This window comes from Artemia sp. Qi Xiang Cuo, unplaced genomic scaffold, assembly GCF_049724085.1.
Source record: "Artemia sp. Qi Xiang Cuo unplaced genomic scaffold, ASM4972408v1 HiC_scaffold_3222, whole genome shotgun sequence".
Lineage (NCBI taxonomy): Eukaryota > Metazoa > Arthropoda > Branchiopoda > Anostraca > Artemiidae > Artemia > Artemia sp. Qi Xiang Cuo.
In genome coordinates this window covers 47,416-73,554 of record NW_028300615.1, presented here as the reverse complement: position 1 = coordinate 73,554, position 26,139 = coordinate 47,416, and the positions used below count along the sequence as shown (strand labels likewise).

General features: G+C 36.2%; 1 protein-coding gene across 1 annotated transcript in view; it reads left to right on the top strand.

Moving 5' to 3' along the window:
- LOC148938485 (tyrosine-protein phosphatase non-receptor type 4-like) overlaps positions 1-26,139 on the top strand; it is a gene marked incomplete at its 3' end in the record, with an annotated part of 101,756 nt that overhangs the window by 44,301 nt on the left and 31,316 nt on the right. Inside the window, exons 3-6 of the mRNA XM_089107759.1 lie at positions 7,664-7,786; positions 15,934-15,976; positions 18,405-18,581; positions 24,430-24,550. Coding sequence (XP_088963885.1) covers positions 7,664-7,786; positions 15,934-15,976; positions 18,405-18,581; positions 24,430-24,550 — 464 coding nt within the window. The remainder of the gene's footprint in view (positions 1-7,663; positions 7,787-15,933; positions 15,977-18,404; positions 18,582-24,429; positions 24,551-26,139) is intronic.

Genomic DNA, 26,139 nt, shown 5'->3' with positions numbered 1-26,139 from the left:
ACATGCAAACAAATAGAATCAGACATGCAAACAGAGAAAGTCAGGTACTTTAGATATACACACCAATAAAGAAAAAAACTTGAACTTGCAAATCCCAAAACAGACATGCAAACAAATAGAATCAGACCTGCAAACATATAAGGACAGGCACTTTAGATATACAAACCAATAAAGACAAATACTTGGACTTGAAAACATCAACCTAGACATGCAAACAAATGGAATCAAACTTCCAAACAGAGACAGACAGGCACTTTAGATATAAAAACCAACAAAGACAAATAGTTGGACTGGCAAACACCAACCCGGATATGCAAACAAATAGCATCAGGCATGCACACAGAGAAAGACAGGCACTTTAGATATACAAACCAACAACGACAAATACTTAGACTTTCAAACACCAACCCAGACATGCAAACAAATAGAATCAGACACCCAAACAGAGAAAGATAGGCACTTTAGATATACAAACCAACAAAGACAAACGCTTGGACTTGTAAACATCAACCAAGACATATAAACGATTAGAATCAGAAATGAAAAAAAAGAAAGATAGGCACTTGAGATACAAAAAACAACAAAGACAAATAATTGGACGTGCAAACACTAACCCAGACATGCAAACAAATAGAATCAGACATACAAACAGAGAAAGACAAAGCAACAAAGACAAATTCTTTGACTTGCAAACACCAACCCAGACGTGCAAACAAATAGAATCAGACATGCAAACAGAAAAAGATAGGCACTCGGGATATACAAAACAACAAAGACAGATACTTAGACTTGCAAACACCAACCCAAACATGCAAACAAATAGGATCAGACATGCAAACAGAGAAAGACAGGCACTTTAGATATATAAACCAACAAAGACAAATACTTGGACTTACAAAACATAAGCCCAGAAATGCAAGAATATAGAATCAGACATGCAAACAGAGAAAAATAGGCACTTTAGATATTCAAACAAAAAAATACAGATACTTGGACTTGCAAACACCAACTCAGACATTAAAACAAATAGATTCAGACATGCAAACAGAGAAAGACAGGCACTTTAGATATCCAAACAAACAAAGACAATTACTTGGACTTGCAAACATCAACCCAGACATGCAAACAAATAGAATCAGACATGAAAACAGAGAAAGACAGGCACTTTAGATATACAAACCAACAAAGACAAATACTTGGACTTGCAAATTCCAACCCAGACATGAAAACAAATAGAATCAGACATGCTAACAGAGAAAGACCGGCACTTTAGATATACAAACCAACAAAGACAAATAGTTGGACTTGCAAACACCAACCCAGACATGTAAATAAATAGAATCAACCATACAAACAGAGAAAGACACTTCAGATATACAAAGCAACTAAGACAAATACTTGGACTTTCAAACACCAGCCAAGACATTCACACAAATAGAATCATACATGAAAGCAGAGAAAAGACAGGCATTTTAGATATACAAACCAACAAAGAAAAATACTTGGACTTGCAAACACCAACCCAGACATGCAAACAAATAGAATCAGACATGTAAACAAAGAAAAACAGGCACTTTAAATATACAAACCAACAAAGACAAATACTTGGACTTGCAAACAGAGAAAGACAGGCACTTTAGATATAAAAACCAACAAAGACAAATACTTGGACTTGCAAACACCAACCCAAACATGCAAACAAATAGAATCAGACATGCAAACAGAGAAAGACAGGCATTTTAGATATACAAACCAGCAAAGACAAATACTTGGACTTGCAAACATCAACTCAGACATGCAAAAAAATAGAATCAGACATGCAAACATAGAAAAGACAGGCACTTTAGATATACAAACCAACAAAGACAAATACTTGGACTTGCAAACACCAACCCAGACATGCAAACAAAAAAAAATGTGTGGGCCCGGGGGCACTTGGGGGCGGGGGGCACTTGGGGGCTTTGGGGCATTTGGGTGGGTCGGGGGGCCTTTGGGTTGGGGTATGGGGGTTCGGGGCCTTTTGGGGTAGGGGGGTTGTTGGGGTAGGAGACCTCATAACACTGTTCAAATAGAACTTGTGTATTATAACGACCACAGAGTTTCACCCCATATCATCTTCTAAATCATCTTCTAAAATGTCTCTAACTGTTTCACTCAATAATTCCCTAAAAAGATCTAAAACGGTTTTGCCCATATAACCTCAAAACGTAACTTCTGTTAGCTCCCTTTGTTTTGACATTCATGTAATGTTAAATTTGAATTCCTACAAAACCCTTTCTCACGCTAATCTCTTCATCTCTAAGTTCAATATATCTCCTCCCCACTGGTCACGCATTTGTGCAAACTTCGCCCGGAGAAAATTCTCCTTGACGAGCTCCAAAGATACTATTAAATTTCACCCAGAAACAATTCTCCTTGACGAACTCCAAAGACACTAATAAACTTCACCCGGAGACATTTCTCGGAAACGTGTTCTTCCTGGGGATTCAATGCCCATATATGGTGCCCGTTGGACTGACAGCACAGGTGTTCTCCCTAGGGACTCTATGTCCATATATGGTGTTCGTTCCGGAACTCATCAGATTTGGTTAGGTTACGCAATCAATTTCTCAGAAATCCATTTCCCCTAGGGATGCTATGCCCATATATGGTGTGGGATCAGATCAATTGTAGATGGCAGCACGGTGTTCTCACGGGAGTCAATAAGGGGGTTGTACTGATAATAGAGAAAACGTTAAAATGTTTTTTTCCCAGTATTGTCCAAATTACGTTCTGGTCTTTAGGAAGTACAGAGGGCGCTAGCCCTACTCCCCTTTCTGGTAGTTTCTTTGCCTTTGTTATATATTGTAATTTCGTTTCTTTCTGGATTTAATTTAATTATTGATGGTGATTTATGTTAGTTTTACGCGTGAAAAATTATTTGACTTTATTTCTGCTCATCTACGGTGTAACGTAGCTCTATGCTATTCTTTGGAAAACTTATTTTTTGGATTTTTTTTTACAATCAATTTCTATTAGTTCTTAATTGACATAGTCTTTTTCATTGGTTAAGAGAAGAATATTTCAAATCTTTTCGGTTTTTCCCTGGAAGAATCCAGATTTTATATGTTGGACAAAATTTTGCAACACTTCTTAATAGTAATTAAACTATAATGCTTTGGATTGACGGGTACGAGGGAATATATTCAAATATGTGGCTTGAAAATCTGCATAATCTTTGAGATTCCATATGGCTGATGGAGTTCTAACCAGCATCACGTTACAGCCTTCAGTATAGACAAATATTGATCAACCGGCCCTGCTCATTCCCTGAAAGCTTTTGCTTATTTCCCTTAAATTTTCCCGGAATATTGCAGACGCACCCTTTTGACAACCTAGGATGCACATAGCGGATTTTGAATTAGCTCATTTTCCCATTCGATTTGCACTGACAGTTTTAATTTATTATCCTTGGGACAAGATTGGATGCATATAGTGTCTTTTGATTTAGTTTATTGTCCCCCCAAAAGTATCCTTAAGTTCCTACGCAATACCCTGTTTTTTCCTGGGATATTGCACAGACACCCTTTTGGCCATCTGGATACACTTGATATATTTTGATTTAGTTTTTACATCCCCCTCAACCTTTCCTGAAAATTTTAACTTAGCACCCTATTCCATCCCTAGGATATTGCATCAGTGCCATTTTGACAACTTGGGTGCACTTGAAATCTTTTGCTTTAGTTCAATAGTAGTAATAATATTAGTAGCAATAGTAGTAGTCGCAGTTGCAGTTACAGGTAGTTCAAGTCATATGTTGTCGCAGTTCCAAGTAGTCGCAGTCGTAAGTAGTCACAAACACAAGCAGTTGTAGTAGTAGTAGTAGCATAACTAGTAGTTTTATTACTAGTAATAGCCTTATTAACATGGAAGATTCAATTTAATACCCTCGGCCGTCTCTTAGACATTGCTGTTAAGTCCTTTTGACAACCTGCATGCATATAGTGAGGACCTAGTTCCTGGGGTCCATAATTGAAACTGGGACACCTTCACCCTGGGGTCTGAAATACAGGTGGAGGAGGAGGAAGGCTCCTCTGATGTACACCATGCAGAGCCCACCGGCGTGTGGACATGTCCCGGGTATTACACACCTTCCTCCAGCAATGGGAAAAATTGCTCGGCGTCACAGACCACCCAACGGGAGGATCCCTTCCTAGAGGGATAACTGTGAAGGGCAGACGATCCAGCTGCATGGACAATGGGCTCTGCTAAGGGTAGAGAGGATTGGCTTACCGCTACCCCGACAAATTAGCCATGAAACTCCCTCTCTTAAATATAAATGATGAAAATGGCGAATAAGAAAGTAAGAACTCGTGCTACCGCGTCCGGTAACCGATGGTATGAGACCAAGAATTGCAAATTGCGAGAATTATATTGTTGATAATGATGATAATGAAAATGATTTTGTTACCGCGTCCGGGGCAGCCGACGATCATTTATCCGATTTGACTACTCTCCAGTCGGAGAAGACTTCGTTTATCCTAACCCCAAAAACATATCTCTCACTAGGAACGCTAAACGTACGCACATTGGCCAAACCAGGAAAAAGGGAACTAGTCCTAAATGAGATGAACCGTTACCGTTGGAATACTTGTTATGACTTTGTGATAGATATCGACCAGTTCTTCTTGGCCTGCTTTTAATAGTTCTGACTGAAAACTATCCGGGTCTGGGGCTATATTAATTTTTAGAGATTTTATTGCTGAGAGTGCTTCATCTCTTAGTGGAGTAGGTGTTGGGTCCTCCACGTGCGGGGTAGCATATAGTGCGTTTTGATGAAAGTTCAACGCCTCCAATAGCAGACTCCGAAAGATACAACGCAACACACCTAGTTGTTCTTGGGATATTCCACATACACCTTTTTGACAGTCTGGATACATGTAATAAGTTTTGATTTAGATTTACACCCCCTCGGCTTTCCCTGAAAAATAAAACATGATGCCCTGTTTTTTTTTCCTGAAATATTGTATCTATGCCGCTTTGATATCCTAGATGACTTTAAACCCCTTACATTTAGTTTAATAGTAGCAGCAGCAGTAGTAGTAGTAGCCGTAGTAATAGTACTAGCCCTGAGAGTTTCAAGTGAATACCCTCACTCATTTCCGAGATATTGCTGATGCTTCCTTTTGCCATCCAGCACGTACATATTGCCTTTAATAGCAACATAAACTTTCTCTGAATGTTTTTACTTTATAACCTATTCCTGTCCTAAGTTAGGCCATTTTGTCCACCTTGATGCACTTAAACTATTCTGATTTAGTTCAGTAGGAGCAGTAGTATTAGTTGAAGTAGTTGCAAAAGTGGTAGTAATATTAGAAGCCCTGAAAAGTTTAGCTCGATACCCTAATACGTTGCTGGGCTATTACTGAAACACCCCTTCGATAACCCGTATGTACATAGTATTTTTTAATTTGGTTCGTTATCCCCCCTAAAGGTGCTCTGAAAACTTCAGCTTAATACTCTAAACCGTTCCTGAAACATTGTTGATACTCCCTTATGACAACCTGCATTCTCATAGTGTGTTTTGATTAAACGCAGCACTAACCGTTCTCCGAGAGTTTTGCCTTAATACCCATAGCCCAAATAATTATGGTACAAGTAGCAGTAGCAATATTTATAGGAGCAGTGGGAGCAGTAGTGTTCACACAGTGCCGTTTGGTTTGTTCAACATCTACTCACCATGCTCTGATAGTTTCAACTTGTAATACTCAAAGCCGTTCCTGTGACATTGCTGGTATGCCCTTTTAATGACCAGCATAAACATAGTGTTTTTTGATCTTTAGTATTGGTAGTATGGACATAGTGCCTTTTTTTAGTTCAATTCCTCCCACAACATGTCCTGAAAGTTTAATCCTAATAGATATTGACGATACTTCCTTTGGACAAACTGCATACACATAGCGTATTTTGATTAGTTCAACATCCCCATAAACATTCCCAGAAAATGTCACCTTAATACCCGTAGTAGAAATAGTAAACTAGCAGTAAAATTAGTAGCAGTATCATGGTTATAGTACCTTTTGGTTAGTTCAACATACCCCCCAACATGTCCTGAAAGTTTCAACTTGATATTTTATGTTGTTCCTGAGATATTGCTGATACAACCTTCTGGTTGCATCGATGCACATAGTGGGTTTTGATTTTGTCAACTTCCCCTCAACATACCCTGAAATTTTCGTCTTAGTACCCTTAGGCTTGGTAATAGTCGTACTAGAAGAAGTAGTTGTAGTAGCAGCAATAGTTTTGCAGCGGGCACATTTTCTCTGTTAGTTAATTAATCACCTCCTCAACATTCCTTTAAAGTTACAACTTAATACCTTGAGCCGCTCCTGGGGTGCGCCCTTTTGACAACTTGTTTGTACATAATGTGTTTTGATTTAGTTCAAATCTCCCCTCTCCATTCATTGAAAGTTTTACCGCTTTCACTTTAGCTTTAATTCGCAGAGAATGACATACAAAACCTAGAGGAATTTAAATAGGGGCAAGGTGTTCTGTTTTCAGAAAATTTAACAGACAATCGAAATGTTTTATTTTAGCTGCTGTCACATAAGATTCTATTTAAGAGAATCAGAACATTCAAATAAAAAAATAAATAACTATTAAAACTAGACCGTCTTTCAATCACCGAAAACACAACAAAACATGTTTAAAAGTTTTTGTTTGGCTGACAGAATTTTGTTGGAAAAAAGTATACAAAAGAACTACTTTTATGTCGTGACAAACAATTTTAACATTTAAAAAAACACAATTTTAACATTTGAAAATAATAACATTTGTACAATATAGGACATGACATACAGAACCCAGAGGACTTTAAATTAAATCAAGGTCTTTTATTTCACAGAAAATTTACGATATAATCAAGGCGTTTTATTTTAAAAGTCATCAGATAAAATTGTATTTAAAAGAATCAAAACATATAAATAAAAATAAATGACTTTTGAGACTACACTGTTTTTTTTTATAACTAAAATATTGTGAAACCTGTATAATATGTTTATTTGACAAACAGAATTTTGTTCTAAAATGACAGTATACAAAAGAACTACTTTTATACTGTAACCGACAGTTTATACATTTTAAAAAGGACATGTTCAATTTTTTAATTCCTCGCTGTTGCAAGGCTAAAAATACATACAAATTGCAATAGTCGGTGAAATAGAAAACATCAAAGAAGAATTTTTTTGACCTCTCCTCCCCCGAAGGTCGTATCAGGGGGGGGGGTTTACCCGGTTTGAACCCCCCCTTCCCCGAAATTTTTGACCGAGTCGAACATTAGTAAAACCTAGGTAAAAACCAGTAAAATTAGTCGAAAACTGAGTCAAAAACTAGTAACCCCCCCCCCCCAAAAAAAAAATCCTGGATCCGCCATTGCCTCCCCCTCCCTGGAAAAATTTCTAAAACATCATTGTCTTCTGTGTTTAGAATTCCTGTAATAGCAATGAAAATCTCGCTCAGTGTTGACCTTACTTGGATACGTTTCCTGTTACCTTTCCCATAAGTTTCTAAGCTTTCAAGAACAATTCAAGGTCTTCAGAGACAAAATAAAATGAAGTCTCTATAAGTTTCAGTGTTCTAAAGAAACTGAGGCTTATTGTCAATAATATTTGTTCTCCATTTACAGAGAAACGCCAAAGGCATGGATTTACTCAACGTTGTGTTTGATCATTTGGATTTAATTGAAAGACATTATTTTGGCCTTCGTTTCTGTGAGGAAGGAGCCTTTGAAGGAACATTGGACAATTCTGTGAGTTGATTTAGTTTAGACTTACCCTTTATATTTCCATATGCAGCATTGAAAAAAAGGTCGTTCTAGCGATGACCTGGAAAGATCGGAATGCAAGCTAAGTTTTTTTTATGTGAATTAATAATATGGGAATGACACACAAAATTGACGCGGAGTTCTGCAGAAAACATATCCGAGTATTTGTAATTTTTTCGTATAAGGGAACACGTATCATAGGCAGCGCAATCGCGCTGCCTAAGTAAAGAACGATGTTGACACAATGTATTAGATATTTATTTATTTTTCCATACCAGGGCACTTCGTATCGAAGGAGTTGTCGTAGAAACTTCCAAAAGGGCTCATTCGATTGGAAATTAGAGTGGTTAGTGCCCTTTTTAATAGTCGATAGTGATTGGAGGGCAACTAGCCCCCCCCCATGCGCCCATCATTTCCCCAAACACATCCAATCAAAATTTTGAGATAGCCATTTTGTTCAGCGTAGTTGATTTCCAAATAGAAAATATATTTTTGTGGAGGACACTCCCCCACAACCCTCAGGGCAAGGGTTTTAAGTTATGCCCTGGGAGCATATAAGAACGATGTTGGCACAATGTATTATTTATTATTTTTTTTGCTTGTGTGCTGGGCATTTCGTATCGAAGAAGTTGTCGTAGAAACTTGGAAAAGGGTTCATTCAATTGGAAATTGGAGTGGCTTGTGCCCTTTTTAATAGTCGAAAGTGATTGGAAGGCGACTAACACCCCTTCCACGCCCACCATCGGAGGATTTTCATCGGAGGAGTAAATATTCTAGTTTGGAAAGAGTATGTATTTGAAAGATATTTTTTTGAAAGACAGCGGGTGGTAAAGAGAAAAAAATGTATGGTCCACTTCTCGTTTTTTAGTGACAATGATAAACCATAAATTGTAGTATTTTATACTTGTCAGCGGAGGATGCCAGAGGCGATTTTGGAATTGTCATGTAGGTTAAAGATATTTTTTTTGCCTTAAATTTGGATGTAAAGAGAAATTTGGAGTTGTCGTAGAAACTTCGAAAAGGGCTCATTCGATTGGAAATTACAGTGGTTAGGGCCCTTTTTAATAGTCGATAGTGATTGGAGGGCAACTCGCCCCCCCCCCCTCACACGCCTGTACTTTCCCCCCTAACATTTACTCAAAATTTTGAAAGTGCAATAATGTTACTTCTTTCTGATATTCAGCTGGAAAATATGTTTTTGAGTAGAGTAATCCCCCAAAACTCTCGGCACCCGTGGTTGCAACAATATCCTGAGGGTCGATAAGGACGATGTTGGCACAATATACTATGTATTATGTTTTTTCCTTGTGTGCTGGGCATTTCGTATCGAAGAAGTTGTCGTAGAAACTTGGAAAAGGGTTCATTCAATTGGAAATTGGATTGGCTGGTGCCCTTTTTCATAGTAGAAGGTGATAGGTAGGCAACTAACGCCCCTTCCACGCCCACCATTTCCCGAAACACATCCAATCAAAATTTTAAGATAGTCATTTTGTTCAGCGTAGTTGATTTTCAGATAGAAATTATGTTTTTGAGGAGGATACTCCCCCACAGCCTTCAGCGCAAGGGTGTAAGTTATGCCCTGGGGGCATATAAGATTTTTATAGAAGGCGTTGTCGTAGAAACTTCAAAAAAGTCTCATTCGATTGGAAATTTAAAGGGCTAGTGCCTTTTTTAATAGTTATAAGTGATTGGAGGGCAACTAACACCCCCTCTCACGCCCACTTTTCCCCCAAACACATCCAATCAAATTTTTGAGATAACCATTTTGCTCAAAGTGGTGATAAGTTCTGGAAATTTGGTGTTCGAAGATGACAAACCCCCCACAGTCCTCAGGGCAGAGTTTTTAAGTTATGCCCTTGGGACAGACAAGGTTCTATTTTAGAAAGCGTTGTTGTAGAAACTTCAAAAAGGGTTCATTGGATTGGAAATTCAAATGGCTAGTGCCCTTTTTTATAGTCGAAAGGGATTGGAAGGCAACTAACACCCCTTCTACGCCCACCATTTCCCCAAACACATTTGCTCCACATTTTGAGATGGCCGTATCGCTCTAAGCAGTTTAAACTTCAGGAATTCACACCTTTGTGCACGGCGCTCCCCCCACAATCCTCAGGGTACGAGCTTTAAGTTAAGTCCTGCGGGCATAGAAGGTTTTTATTGAAATCTCTGTCGTAGAAACTTGAAAAAGGGCTCATTCGATTGGAAATTCAAAGAGCTAGTACTCTTTTTAATGGTCGAAAGTGATTGTGATGACCCATATTGATGACCGAAAACGAACAGAAATTACAATAAATAACCGAGTCAAACCCATAACGATCAGAAATTAAGATGAGCAGGGCTTAAAACCACTATGCTTTCCCAAGGCCAGAACATAATTCCCACTTTACTGAAAAAAATTCAAATGAATGTGCATTGTCAGTTTAATATACATATATTGATATTTAGTAATCAAAATGTTAATATTATTTGATTTATCAAAGTTAAAAAAGTAATAACATTTATATTTTTTCAGTAAAGTGGAAATTATGTTCTGGTCTTGGGAAGGCATAGGGGTTTTTGAGCCCAACTTATGTTAATTTCTCCTCGTTTTGAGTTTGAGTCGGTTATTTATTGTAATTTCTGTTCGTTTTGGATTTCATTTATTTATCGATGCTGATTTGTGGTAGTTTCACGCTTGGTAGATTATTTTATTTTTGCTCATTTTTGTTTAATGGAGTTCTTTACTTTTCTTTGAAAAACTTATTTTGTGGAAAAAGTTTTTTTTAATTAATCATAAGTAAAGATTGCTCTGACAAATGAATATTGACGAACTGATTTTGTCGTTAAGGTAAAAGTAATGTTGGAATGTAAAAAAATGACTGATTCTCCAGTTCACAGTTTTCGACCAATATAAAATTGATAGATATCTTTAAATGCTTCAAATGGTTGATTGAGAATTATTAAAAGAAGCAGGTTCTGCATAAAGATTTTGGGGAATACTAGTTGTATTTCTCCATCCATCAGAAAAACCCCAATGGATTTTCCTAATTCACTCCCTTTAAGCCTTATAAAAAAGCCTGATATTATGCTATAAATGTCTCTTATATTGGCTCAAAAATGGATAAGAAATTTGATGTATCAAGCACCTCCTACCAGTGAGTTGTAACCAACTAATAGGTTTTACTGTTTTGTCCGCTCGCGATCATGACACAATATTCCATCTACAACAAGAAGTTGAAATGCAAGTCTTGTAAAGGCTCCTATAAATCCTTTGGTATTAAGATATGGCCTATTCAGAATACAACGTCAGAGCGTCTGGTTCAAAAATCTGAAGGATTTTGAAAATCTGTAAGAGTTTTGCTAACATAACTCGAAGAAAATCCCTTTCTCCTTGCTCTTCATTAAGCGACAAATAATGGATGGAATTCGATCTTGCAGCACAGATTGGTCTGCAATGGCAAAGCCAATTAGAAGAGGGTTACTTGGGAGAGGTACTTCAGACCTTTCTATTAAAAACCCCATTGCTTCTACGAGAACTAAAGTCAAGTTTGAATATTTGGGAAAAAGGGAGTTCAAGGGGGAAAAAATAGTAACTATAGGTTTAACTATCATTTCAAATAGTCAACTATCGTTTATGATAGCAAAAGGAAATCGCTTGTCACAAAGATTTTTGCTTTAAGAAATTGTTTGTTTTTTCCTAGTTGCTAGATTAGCATTTAGATTTATTTATGTATTTTTTTTTTACTGAAATGCAAGTCTTGTGGAGGTTCCTATAAATCCTTTGGTATCAAGGATTTTGCAGATTTTGCAAGTTTTTACTATATATTTCAAATCATAGTTCTTCTGAGTGACTTAGGTAAGGGTACGTTAGACCCTTATTCCAAAGTTAAGAGATACCAATAAGAGTCTGACAGGTGGGCGTATGCACGGACATGCACGGTATCCCCTCATAATCATCTTTTCAGACTTTATCATTGATTATGTATTACGTCCTTTGGTTTTTCCTTTTTTTTATGACTTTAAATAACCATTAATTCAATTGACGTAGTTATCTAATTAATTCCATTAACGGCAAAAAAAAACTTCAAAGAAGTTGTTAAAATTTCACTGGTCAACCAGGTGATGCATCATACAAAACAATGCCAATGGTTTGGGTAGTTGTTGCCAGAAGAAGAGTTATAAGGAATGGGGGTCAACTATTCATAACTTTTCCCTGACTGTATCAACTGAATCATATGGACAAGTTTAACTAAATTGTCTGTAAACTCATTTTTTCAAACATGGCAAATGGCCCTTTTTTGGTTGTGACAGTCGAAATTTTGTTGTATAGTACCTTCAAGGGGTCGCTCTCTCTCAAAAAGCACGTACACCGGGTGGCGCGTCCCAAGCTTGGTCGAATTGTGCCAAGCGTGTGAGAACTCTGCGGTGCATGTGGTGTTTTGAGATGTACACCAGATGTCAGGAAGTCAGCCCCCCCCTCGGGTTTCTCCTAAATCCTTCATGGTTTGTGGGAATCATTTAATTTTTAAACCGATAATCATTTCAATCAACACGAAAAGCTTAAGAATAAACATTTTAGTTTTGGATTGAATCCATGTTGCCATAGCACTTTAATTTGGCAAAGGTTTATTCCTACTCCTCGTAAAAGTCGGAACTTGGCAAATAAAGTTTGCAAACATCCAGATCCCTTGAAAATTTGAAACTATTTTCAAATGGTTGAAGATAATAAAACTAGGCATTTATATGCTATGTGCTAACAATTTTCTTTCATATCTGTGAAAATATATGGTGTGCGCTCTTGAACCACTTGGTTTAGCATTTAGGAAAATTGGACCCAGAACATTATATAATAAAGACATTTGTAATTAACTTTAAATAAGAAATTATATTTTTCGAACATAATAGTTACTCCCACCCCTCCGGTACACCCTTTGCTAAAACATAGTGTTTATAAGGGGTAATAGTTACTTTAAGAGAAGGAAAAGAGAGTACTAAATATGAAAATCATTGAAAAAAAATATAATTATAAATCATAAACTTATGATGTATTTACAATTATATAAAAAATTTTCAACTATGGAAAAAGCCTCTTTACTTTTTTCTTAATAAATAAATAGCCAAAAAGAGCATGTTTCAACACGCTCTTCGATTCAAGGGATTCAAACGAGTTACCCCTCCTCCCGATACACCCTTAGATAAAACTCTTTTTTCCGATAATTAAACATGCAAAGCAAACTCTAATATCATCATAGAATACCCATGGAATCCTTTCCTTGGATGTGGCCCTGGCGATTAGTTCATGGGAAATAATGGGAGAACTGAAAAAATCAGGCGATAGCTAAAAAAAATTAAAAACACCGGATATTAAGTAATAAAAACATAAGTTTTTTCAACTAGATAGTAAAAAGCATCACTAAAACTTAAAACGAGCAGAAATTATTCCGTATGTGAGGGGAACTGCCGCTTCCTCAGCCCTCGCTCTTTACGCTAAAGTCACAACGTTCTTCAACAATAATTCTCATTTAAATTCAACCATCCTTGTGTTTGAGCAGTCTTTCTTAGAGAATTGTGAGAAAAAATAGCGTAAAGAGCGAGGGTTGAGGAATTAACAGGACCCTTCACATGCGGAGTAATTTCTGTTCGTTTTAAGTTTTAATGTTGTTCCTTACTTTCAGTTGTAAAAATTTTTTTTTAGTTTAATTTCTGACCATTTTGCAAATCGTACCAGGAAATCCCTTTCCCTCCCCCCGTATAAAATTTTGCCTGAAAAATTTCCTCCCCAGAGAAATTTATCCCCGTGGAAAATCACTTCCTTGCAGAAAATTCCTCCCCTAAAAATGTCTGTATATTTATCAATAACAAATACTATTTGTGAACAATTGGCAAACAGCGTAACTTATAACCCTTTCCCCACGGACTCTGAGGGTCATGTAATCCCAAAAGGCACAGTTGTTGGATCTTTCAACTGTACTGAATCAAATTGCTATCTCAAAATTTTTATCGGATGTCTTGCGAAAAAGGGACGTGGGAGGGGGGTCAATTGTCCTTCGATCTCTGTGGTCACTTAAAAAGGGCATTAGGACTAATGACTTCCGTTCAAATTAGCCCTCTCCCAATTATCTAGGACCTTTGGTTCGATAAGACCACTCCTGGGGAAAAAAAACAAAAAAAAACTGCATCTGTGATATTTCTTTTGGCAAAAAATACAAAATCTCAAATTTTGTAGATAGGAGCTTGTGTGTAAATAGGAGTGGGGCATGACAGTATTTTGGTGGGTCATGGGTAGGATGTGCCCCCTTCGGCTGACTATACTTTAGAGCCTTAATTTTGAAAAAAAAAATTCATAGGAATGACGTCAAATTCAGATGGAATTAAAGAACAAAAAAGATACATGATAGTATTGCAATGAAGTTTTACGTTGCATAAAATGTGTTAAATTCTGACAATTTTTTTCATAGAATATAAAATATACCTAGAAGACGGCCCCAAAAAAGACACGCAAGTTAACGGCCTTTTAAGTTTCTTCTGGTGAATACACGCAAAATTTTGAATAACGAAATTTAAATATAACAAGGGAGCATTAGTATGTTAGAAGTGACTAGGGGAGGGGGTGTCTCAAATTCGGTTAGGAACCGCTGGTTTAGGGGGGTTAAAGTGTTTTATTTTAATATCCTTGGTACTCTAAGTGGGAACGGCTTTTTAAAATTTTTTAATAATGTTTGGTTCATAGTTACCCTTTTTTGTCTGATGAAAACAAAGCACAGTAAAAATTAGGAGAATACCAAAGTGGCAGCATTCAAAGTTGCTGCAACTTTGAAGGTAGCAACTTTCATGGATATAATCACTAACCTGAAAAAATCTATATATTTTGCTAAAATGTTCTGGCCTGTGAACTCCGGGTTGCTTATACTTCATTAGAAACGCAGGTGGGAACTTTTACAGAGGATAGAAACCGTAACAACAGTCTTAGAAAAGCTGTGGAATTGATTTGAATTGTACAGGTTCTGGAATATTTAGCGTTTATAAAAGGTTCTTTTTTCTTGACGCAAATAGAACACAATTAAAGTTCTCTAAGCTTGACTTCAAATTTTTGTTATCACGCACTTATTGGGCATTATCTATGTATTTTCATACCAGCTTGCATTTCTTTTTTTTCTTTTTTTTTTGTATCTGCTGACGAAGAAAGACTGCTAATGTGGTAATTTCAAAAATGGAAAAAATTAGTCTGCCAGGCTAGGCTTTGATAACTGTCAAATAGTGGCATAACCGGGAGCAGTGGAGGAAAGGTTGTGCAGACATACCCCAACGCTAATAAAAATCATATGGAACTACGAATTATTTATTTTTATTGACCCTTTCCGCTAGTTGCAAATGTCGGACGGAAAGCTAAGCCACCTTCGGTAGACAGCTTGCGGATAGCGCTCTTTATTATGTATGTTATTTATTAAGGTTTAAACATGAAATGGAATTGTAAGAAATAAAAAGATAATCAGAATTTGTTTATTTAACATGACCACTTTTCCGTTTATAATTGAAATGAAATGAAAATGGATTTACTGTTTGAATTTTTATATATAGTTTTTATTTTACTGAAAATTAAATTTTCCCTGTTATTATGTATTTTTATCTTTATTGAATCAAGTTCTTTTATGGCTGAAAAAAAAATCAATCACAAACCAGATTTTGAAAAATCCCAGAAGAGGACTCATTGAGTCCACTAATTTGTAACACAAAAAATTAGTCAACTTAATATTATCGTTAATATATAACTGTTCGAAAATAACAAATTTAAATGTCATATTATGAACAAGATCCCGCCTTTTCATCTGTTTTATTCTTCTTGTTTTTTCAATGTCGAGCCTTGGAAGCGGAGAGTTTTGCCGTTAATTTTTTTGTATTATGGCTTTGACGATTTCTCTCATGCCTGTGACCAAATAACTACGATAACTTTATAAATAACCATCACCAAATCACCTAATAAATGTATTAGCTCCGGTTAAACTTAGAGGTGACGGTGATGGCAAAGAGGAAGAGATGAACAAAGGCAGATGAGACAGATGAAAAGATTGAAAAAAGGAATAGCTCGTTCCTATATTTTGCCTTAAAATTTTTTCTTGGCTAAACATAAACAAATTTAATTTTTTTTTGTGTTTTAGAAATGGTTGGATCCCAGGAAGAATGTGAAAAAACAGCTTCGTGGTAAGTTGTCTTTGTTTTTATGTGCTCTAACTCTTCATAGTCTGTAAATGCAAACTTTGTTTTTTTACCCCCCCCCCCCAACACGCCCAAGAAGAATCCTCTGATCCCCCTCTTCCTAAGAGCCAGATGTGTGTCTGCAGGATTACAAACTAGGTATAGAAACATTTTTTGGTTGCTTATAACCCTGTATTGAAATAAAAAAAAAGTCGGATTTTCCTCTACTTCTACAATTACTACTACTAACAACTCACTGTAACACTAAGCCGCCTGAGGACAACTCAGCTACGCACGATCCTCCTCCATCCCAATCTATTCAAAGCGTCCCTCTTTACACCCTCACAAAAAGTTCTATTCTCCCTTAAATCTTTTTTTAGAATTCAATCTAACATTGTTCATCATCTTCTACGCTATTGTGAAAGCCAGCCTCTCGGGTATTGCTCTCTATTAATTTGTATGTCATTAGGGCCATTTCGGAGGGCCCTCTTGGAGTAAACGTCTTGGAAAAAAAGTGTTTCGAGAACCACTCTCTCAACTTGTGTGCACCTGCTTTGTAGGATTCTGTTGGAATAAATACTTATCTATTTAAATTCAATCAGACGTAGTAGATTATTTTTAATACTGTGGCAAAAGTGCGCGTCTTGAGGTGAATTCCATGGATTTTAATCGAAGTCAAAGGAGCCGACGTCTCGACATTTTAATGTGGTCCCAGTTTGGTATTTAATTGTTTGTATTGCTTATACATAGAATTTGTTTACTTTCGTCTAAACTTCACTGTCTTAAAAAAAATAATTCTTCGTTATCTTACCTTTTATTATTTGTTTTGAGCACCAGTCTCCCAGCTCGTATGCACCTATTTTATATAATCTCGTCGGAATAAATTTTATCTACTTAAATCCAGTCAGACATAGTCCATCATTTGTTATGCTGTGGTGAAAGTCAGTGTCTCGAGCTGACTTTCGTCGATTTTAATCGACATCAGACGAGCTGACGTCTCGAGATTTCATTTAAGTTTATTTTTTTATTTATGTTTTATTTATTTAGTTGTTTCGCTGAAGACTGCTCTTAGACATTGATTTCATTTAGTTTCGTCTATTCACTTTCTTAAAAATTAATTTCTCGTTATATTACCTTTTATAATTTGTCTCCAGCCCTACTCTCAACTCCTATACAGCTATTTTATAGAACCCTATTGGAATCAATATTTATTTATTTAAATTCAGACAGACATAGTCCATCATTTGTTAATCTGTGGTAGAAGTTAGTTTCTCCGGTACCACTATCTCCCAACTTCTGTTCAGCTATTTCGTAAGATTAAAGGCCCATTTTCACTAGGACGGCATTTGAACTCCTGTTCACCTCTCGTCCTCGTTAAGACAACCATTCGTTCAACAAAAAGATGGAGTTCTTAATCCAGCTGATCGTTTATCAAATACATAAATACGCCTCAATAAGCATCCAAAGTCAAATAGATAATTAAAACCTGGTTTAATATAAAAAATTTATGTAAAGTTTAAAAATATTTTATTTGAAAATACCTATTGTATCCTCCCAAGTTTATACAAGGAAAAAGCCTTACAAGAAAAAAGAAGGATGACTAGGGTTTCTTATGCAGGCTGAGCTCCTAAATATCATAAGTAAGTCATTCCATTAAAAAAAGAGACCTTCTTGATTTTACTGTATATTAGCGAATTTTTTCCCCAACATCGCGGCTCAGGTTTTCTATCGCTCTCATCCACTCACTCTCTTTCTCTCTCCCTCCCTCCCTCGCTCTCTCTCCCCTCTCTCTCTCTTTTTGGCTCTCACTGTTTCCCTCTCTTTCTTTTGTCTTTATACTTACTTTTTTGCTGTGTTAGTGCTTTGAAACGAATTCCAAGCAGGTAATATCTGCGGTGAGTGATGTGAATACCACACATTTTTTTTTTAAACAACTAAGCCTAGCTTATGCCTCTAGAGCTATATGATTGCCCTAAAGCCCGTTATCAAAACTCGTATAATTTTTCGTAAATGAATTCTTCAAAAGCTGTAAATTGGTCTTTAGAGTTTTATTTCTATAAAAAGCCATTTTTGTGATTCTACTGGAATTCAGTTTAAAAGAGTTTCGCACTTTTTTCTAGGAATGGGGCTTTCTAAAATCATAACATCATATTTTTTATTTAAAGCTGTTGCACGTTCACACAGGTGTAACCTTCTAAAGTTCAGTGGGAAGGGGTCTAGTTAGTCTCAAATCCGTGTAAGGAAAGCGCTTTACTTCAAAGCAATAAGATATATGTAAATAATGCAAGGTAAACAGGTGAAAGAGAGGAATGTTTTTTGTTTTTTTTTTTACTTGCGTGGTAACTGTTAGCTTGTTGAGGCCGTGTAAAAACTTTTGGAAGTCCTCCCTAGATTGTGTAATAAAACAGACTTGACTCATTATTCTATCTTTTAGGCTTGAGCAGTCATTTGTTCTTATTTCGAGTGAAATTCTTTGTCGCCGATCCTAGCAAACTGAAAGAAGATTATACCCGCTATCATTACTTCCTTCAGATCAGAAAGGATTTACTGGAAGGGCGACTGAAAGTTTCTCAAAGTGCTGCCTGCTTGCTTGCATCCTATACTTTACAATGTAAGTTGTTGTCTTAATGACCCCCCAACCTCCCCCAGATCTCACAGCTTAAATTTTTTTGTTTAATTGTATAAACCTATTTTCACTTAACTCGTATAAGTCACTTTTTATTCTCCCCTTTCCTCAGTAAGGTCGTTCCAGTTATGGCTCCGTAAAATGACAAATAAACTCTTAGGAAAAAGCGCGAAGAAAAAAGGTAGTATTACAATATAGGCTGACCTATTCATATTCAAAAGTAAATATTTAATATTTTGGACGTGTGTTCAATGCTCATCTTCATCAGTGGAAAAACTCATATTCACATGCAAGGGAAAAGCAAAAATTAAAAGAAAGAAGTAACTTTAGTTAAAACATAAGATAAAACCTCAACTGTGGCCAATCCAAATTATTTACAATTATTAAAAAAAAAGGTCAGAATAAAGTTATTAAGGTCAGGTAAAATTATTTAAAATAAAGGTCAGATTAATTTTATCTAATTCCTGGTTTCGTTTACTTTTTTTGGGGGGAGGGGCAACTGCCGTTCAAGGTCAACGGACATCTAAAATATGCCCCAAATGTCGTATAAAAAAAGATAGATGTCACTGTAGCTGCTAAACGGTTTAAAATTCTGATGCTATAGTTTTGAAGTTAGCGCTATATTATTTTACCTTGATTTTTTAATGATACCAATTTTAGTCCTTTTATTTTATTTTTTTTGTAGTTTTTTCTCAATAAAAGTATTTTACGTAGTCATGGCTGTAGTGGAGTTCGTTATGCTTGAATAGAAAGAAACAGGAAATTTTGTGAAAAAGTGACAACCAAAAACTTAAAATTGCTAGGGTTTAGCATATTTTTAACCGTTAAAACATATTCAAAGTAATTACGGTAGTATCTCATTAAGGAAAGCTTCTGAAAAAATGACAACAAGAAAAGGAATAAAAAATCACAGTTATTTTACTACCATATTTAAAGAAATTCAATTCGTATTTTAGGGTTTAGCATATGTTTAGTTGTTTAAAACCAATTCAAAGTAAATAAGGCAGTTTTTCATTAAGGACAGCTTCTAAAAAAGTGACAACAAGAAATGGAATAAAAAATCTGAGTTTTTTACTATCTTATTAAAATAGAGTCGATCAGTATTTTAGGGTTTAGAACATGTTTAATTGTTTAAAACAATTCAAAGTAAACACGGCAGTTTCTTGTTAAGGACAATTTCTGACAAAAGGTAACTAGAACCGGAATCGAAAAATAGATTTGTTGTACCATCTTATTAAAAATACAAAAACGCTTTTAGTATTACTTTGTTTCAATTGTAAATGCGTGCAGTATTGTATAAAAATTTATTTTGTGTTTATATGTTAGGTTTTAATGGTTTTTTTTTTTCTAATCCAAAGCTTGATCCATGAAAGAGACAAGGGTGAAAATTGGAAGATCTGAAAACCTTTACCTTAAGCTAGATCTTAGATCTCCTCTTGCCGCCAGAGGTGCCACGCAGGGCATCCACGAAGAGCCGCCAGTAGTCCTGCATGTACGCCGCCGCCAAAACATCTTCCCATTGGGGTTGTATTGTTGTGTGAATTTCGGACAGGTCCCGTCTATATCTGCGACGCAATGTGTTTTGTGGTCCCCTCCTATGGTTTCCCTGAGGTTGCCAATCCAAAATCTGTCTTGGGATCCTATCGTCCTTTATACGGATCATGTGGCCAAGGTATCGCCACCTTCTTTGCCGAATGATGTCCGTAACCATCGGCTGGCCTGAGATAGATCGGGCTTTCTGGTGTGTCTCGTGATTTTTCCAGTCGATATTCACAATCCTCCGGAGGCAGTTGTTTTCGAATTCTAGAATCTTTTTCTCTTGTCAAATTCCAGCATTCACTGCTGTAGAGAAGTGCAGAAAGGACATTACTATTAAATAACCTCGTAGAATACTTTTTCAATCGCCATACTAGTTTTAGTCGGTTAGAAGTTCTACTGGTTTGCCCTATCCTCAGCTGCACTTCCTGCTCGCTTGACCCTGACTTTTCCACTGTGTTGCCGAGGTGCCGGAACTCTACGACCTGCATATCTACACTTTATGTTTAGGGGGGAATATGTTGCTGCCATGCTATCTGTCTTCTATGTGTTGATCTTGAGGCCAAGTCGGCCAGCATTTTGACGGATAGTATTGGGGAGAGCCTGGAGTTTGGTTTTGTTACTTTCCATCAAGGCAATATCGTCAGCAAAATACAGATAGGCTAGCTGTTTGTCTTCTCCAATTTGGATGCCGAACCCTGTACAATCAAGAAGTATGTAGTCGACAGACAGGACGAAGAGGAACCGAGAAAGAATAAAGCCCTATTTTAGGCCGGAAATGATACGGAAATATCTAGTATTTCCTTTTTGGGTCCGAACACAGCATTCTGTCTGTTCATATAATGCAAAAATTAGGGCCGCTATTTTATCAGGAATTCCATAGTATCGCAGGATTTTCCATAGTGAGTCTTGGGTGATGGAGTTAAAGGCTTTCTCCAAGTCCATGAAAATCAGGTACATTTTTTCTCGCCATTCATTGCACTCCTCAATCATCATCCGTAGTGTGTAGCTAAGATCCGTGCAAGAACGGTACAGCCGGAAACCGTGCTATTCGTCCCGTAGGTATTTATCGAGGACTGTCTGGATGCTCTGAAGAATAATTAGTGAGAAGAGTTTACCAGGAATAGATAGGAGACTGATACCCCTCCAGTTGTCACAATTTGTCGCGTCTCCTTTCTTGAAAAGTTTGATGACCGTACTTTTTCTCCAATCATTGGGTACTTTTTCAGACTTGAAGATACTAGCAAAAAGTTTAAGCCGCACATCCATACAGGTGTTGAGTAATATTTTGTCATGTCGCTGTTATTCTGTAAGCTCCTGCTGCTCTGTCATTCTTAAGCTTGCGGGCTGCCTGTCCAACTTCTACATCACAAGGTTCTTCTGTGTTAATTTGGAGGTTCAAATTGAAGGTTGCAAGGATATTTGGTGGATCCAGTGGGCGTGGTGTATTCAGAATCTTCTTGAAATGCAAGGCCCATGCTATGGGTATTTTTGCTGGATCTGAGACAATTTTGCCATTAGCGTCTTTAACTGGTCCGTTTACGATTTGGCATTCCCCCCACAATTTCATTGGTAATCTTGTATATGGATCTGGAGTCACCACGTTTCGCCGCTTCCTCCGCCATGGCAACTTTTTTATCCAAAGTTGCTTTTACCCCCCCTTGCACTCCTTTTGATTTGTTTATCTAGGTTTGTTTGCATTTGGTTCTTTAAAACGGTGTCTCTGTTTTCTCCACCTTTTAGGAGTTGCAGCTTTAAGTTACGACGCAAAACAAATGCAAAACCAAAAAACTGTAATAACTACTATTGCTATCGGTGTCTAAGTTAAGCTGTTAACACATGTCTCCAACGCAAGTTGTAAACATATTAACATATGTCTTAGCTGGTATGTCTTTAACTCTAATTTATGTAAAATCAAAAACTCCATCAGAAAATGACTGGCAAGATCCGCTATAAAAAACAAACAAACAACAAAACAGTTGTATATTGTCAAAAACAAAAACGAGAAATAACGGAAAAAGACATAAATAATTTAAACAGTAGAAAAAGAATCTGAAGAACGGAACAACTGACACGAAAACAGACGTGTTCTTGAATGAACGCATACCCCTACATTAATGCCCACCATATAGGAAAAACAGCAAAAACAATATAACAATAGTGAATAGTTAATCAGTCCTAAAAGAAGTATACCTATAAAAAAAAAAGTGAATCCAAAGAGTAAAGAATGCTTATATTTTACACACGGTTTGTTTATACGTATGTTTATCACTTAGAATACTCTTTGTTTTTGGACAAAATCTTTGTCCAAAGACGAAAAGTATTCTTATTGTAAAATAAGTATAAAAAACCGCGTGTAAAATATACGTATAAATAAACCGTAAATAAAATAAAAAGTACAAAATAAAACAAATACATGACTAAATGTTATTTTACCCTACATAGGATTTGGCGCTTTATGGTGTAATAGTTTTTTTTTTAGGAATTCTCTCTGTACCAATGAAATCTATTATTCAGGTTCTCGCCAAAGATTATGTCAAACTGATGAGATAGGAAACTCAAGCTCGCCTCTGAAAAAACACTATTGTTATCTAGCATTGGTATCTGGCGCTACCTAATGTAACTCATAAGAGACGAAACAGACTCTTAAATCTTTTTGTTACTTTTGATATACAATGCCTCTAAGATAAAAGAACTACTTTGCCAAAATGACACAGCTCTGTGTATTTTTCAAACTAACCTGGGTTCTGCATACTAACCTAGCCTTAGCTATTTTATTATCAATAAGAAAAGTCTATAAACAAGAGAATGTGTTTACTTTTGGAAAATCTTAGTCTTTAGTTGAAACCCAAATCTTAATAAGTAAAAATTTAGTTTCTTTTTATACTTCTGATCGGTAATGTGGTAATACCAATGGTACTGATAATTTTACAATTTTACTAAGCCCATATTAAAGCACAAAAGTTTTCTCTATTTTAGTGATCTCAAATTATTGGTCAAAATCAGAATAAGAAACTATGAATTATCAATTAATTAAGGGGCCAGGAAGGATAATAACAATAGAACGCGTTGATTTCTCTTATTACTTGGCGTACATATTATAGCACGTGCAGATGTTACTCATCACTGATACTTGGAACATTACCTTGGTTCTCTATGCTATAAGTCAGGGGATCCTAAATTTTAGCCAGGTTCACGTCCTCTCGGTCATACAACTTGATTTTTCACTCCCTCTAAATTAGACCTCTATATCTTGTTAGGAACGTTATTGTACATGGGTACCATGGTAACTATGTAAAGATACTCTTCAAGTTTTCTAATACCACGTCAATAAATGTTTTCTGTGACTCCAAAAAGACTTTTTCCACCCTCAGGGGTGCGTGTACGTCTGGTTGGGAACTTCTGATATAAATGGTGAAAAAAAAAATACAATAAATATCATGATTTTACTTTTATTTATGTTAGTACAGAGTATAGCAACTGCCTTCTAGTATTATTATATTTGTTTTTGGCGCTATTACTAGCCCAGCTTTTGATTGCCTTTTGCCAATAATCAATGCAGTGATTTAATAGTTACGAGAAATCATCGTTTTTATTTGTCGATTGCTTATTTTATCGCTTCTAAGTTAGCTAGTGGATGAAAAAACATCTTTATGTGTTTGACTAACAGTTACCGAGAAATTGTTTGCCAGTCGTCAGTGTAAAGTGTCGCCAGTGGGACCCTGGGCCATTCGCCATATTGCTAGTGAAGTTGAAAAGACAAAAAAAAAAAAAACTGACTGGCAACTCATAATTGGCAAAACAGGAAAACTCTAAACTGGTCGCAGATTTGACAAAAAGCGGGGTAACCGAACACCCTCTATTACTCAGACCCCATTTGGTGAAAAGCTCTAAAATAATTTCTAAGAGTGCCATTTTACTTCGTGTCCAAGGGATGAATTACTAGTTTGGTTGATTGATCCTTTCAAAAGTTAAACTGCAAAAACTATTTAGGTAGGTCAAAATTGGCACCTTGCATATTGTTATGCTAAGCTGTAAGTATAATACTACCTATATTTGCTGGTGTTCTTTTTCAGTCGCCTTTTTTCTAGTATTTTTCTAGTTCCCTTTTTTCTTTTTTGTAGCGATGAACAGTTTTATTTGCACTGTATCTACAAATGAATATGTAAAAGTTAATTAAAACTGGGAAATCCTTTTTATTATCATAATTCATAGTTTGTTTTCTATTTAAGAATTTCGATTTTTCTGTGTTTTAATGTTTGCTGTTTAAGTGCTTGATTTTTTTTTTCTTATTTAGCTGCTTTTGGAGATTATTGTGAAGAAGAACATGGAACTCATTATGTAGACGATTTTAAGTTCGTACCTGGCCAAACCCAAGAAATGGCTTTTAACGTTATTCAACTACACAAAATACACCGGTATGTATTTGCCTGACCAACCAAAATTCACTAAAAATTGACTGAGTAAATTAAACTATAATAGATTGAGCAGCTAAAGCTGTAGTTATTTATTCATGAGTTTACAATAGGTTAGACTGCTCCTGTTCGGTATTGACTAGTGTCTCAATAGACTAGGCTCTTCTGTTTTATATAAACTCTTTACTAATGTTTTTATCAATTGCATTGAGACTATCTAGATTCTTATGCAGAAAGGGATGGTATACTTCACTAGTTTTGCTTAGCTTTTTTGCTAATTTAAGCTAATATAAAGGAATAAAACCAATTGTCCTAGCCAAGTGGGCAGCACGGTAGGCTTAAAATCCTTTGTCTGTGAAGACAGGGGTTTCAGTTCTGGGGTCGCTGGTTATTTGGATTGGAACTGCGGTCAGTGGCGTGACTCTGTAAGCACAGCCAGGGCCGACTCGGCCATGAATGGGTGTCTGAACAGTTCTGGGGAATATAAATAGGAAGGGTGTGCGAAAGCACAGGATGGCTGGGCCCAACACCCCAGTGCAGTTGCTGGCTTAAGGGCTATGAAACGGACATCTGCACTGCCGGTAGAAAATGTAAAGTCTAAGCGCCGAAATCTTTACTTTTTTTAATGCATAAAAGTTTAAAGATTTTTTTTGTTTCAGTTTTGTAGGTTTCATATTAATTATTTGAAATCTAAATTATTTTTTTATGTTAGGAATTTATCATGTTTCAATTTAATTCCCAAGTGTTCAATCTGTTACTACCTACTTATTGCTATAGTCTGTAGTCATATTTTCAAAAGACCAAAATGCACTATTTGTTTTTCTAAGTAAAAAATGATTAATAGGGATTTTATAACTTGTAGTAGTAAGAGTAACGTGTAATGGTAAGGGTTTTATTAAAAGGTAATAAGACGAACGTAAAGATTACTGCTAGTGACAACCCATCAGAGTGTTCACTGATAGCACGAACCCACTTAGGACCACCACACTAACTTCCTTAACTCCAATTCGATCATTACACCACTCCTATGAAGTTTCTCCCTTCTTTAAATTTTTTCTTGTCACTTCTCTTCACCCCCTTTGAGGCTTGTTCCAAAATCCATGAAATGATTGAGCAAATAGAGCATGAGTCACACCCATTTTCTCGCAAAAAAATCCTCTGGTCTTTGTTTCCCCCACGGGGGGGGGGGGGCAATGTAGGAAGCAAAACATAGCATGAAAAAGAGTATACTAATTTAAAAGTAAAACAGAATAAAATGGATAGAACGGAAATTAACACTTTTTTTAGTTTTGAAAAGGTGGGGATTGTTGAAAATAAAACAGAACATGAAAAAGAGCGAGGTAGTTGAAATAGTAGAAATACGAACCGAATAAATAAAATAAAAGCAATTCTTTAAACGAAGTTTAAATTTTCCTAAAATCAACGTAGCAACAAAATATTTTTATTTTAATAAGAAACTTTTGTTCCTTTTTGTATTTCTAGAATGGTTACTTTATAAATAGTTACGCGAATAAGTTCATTTTTAGAAGTGAAGAAAAGTTACGTTTTAGCCTTAATTAAAAAAAAAAAAAAAATAAAAAAAAAAAAAAAAA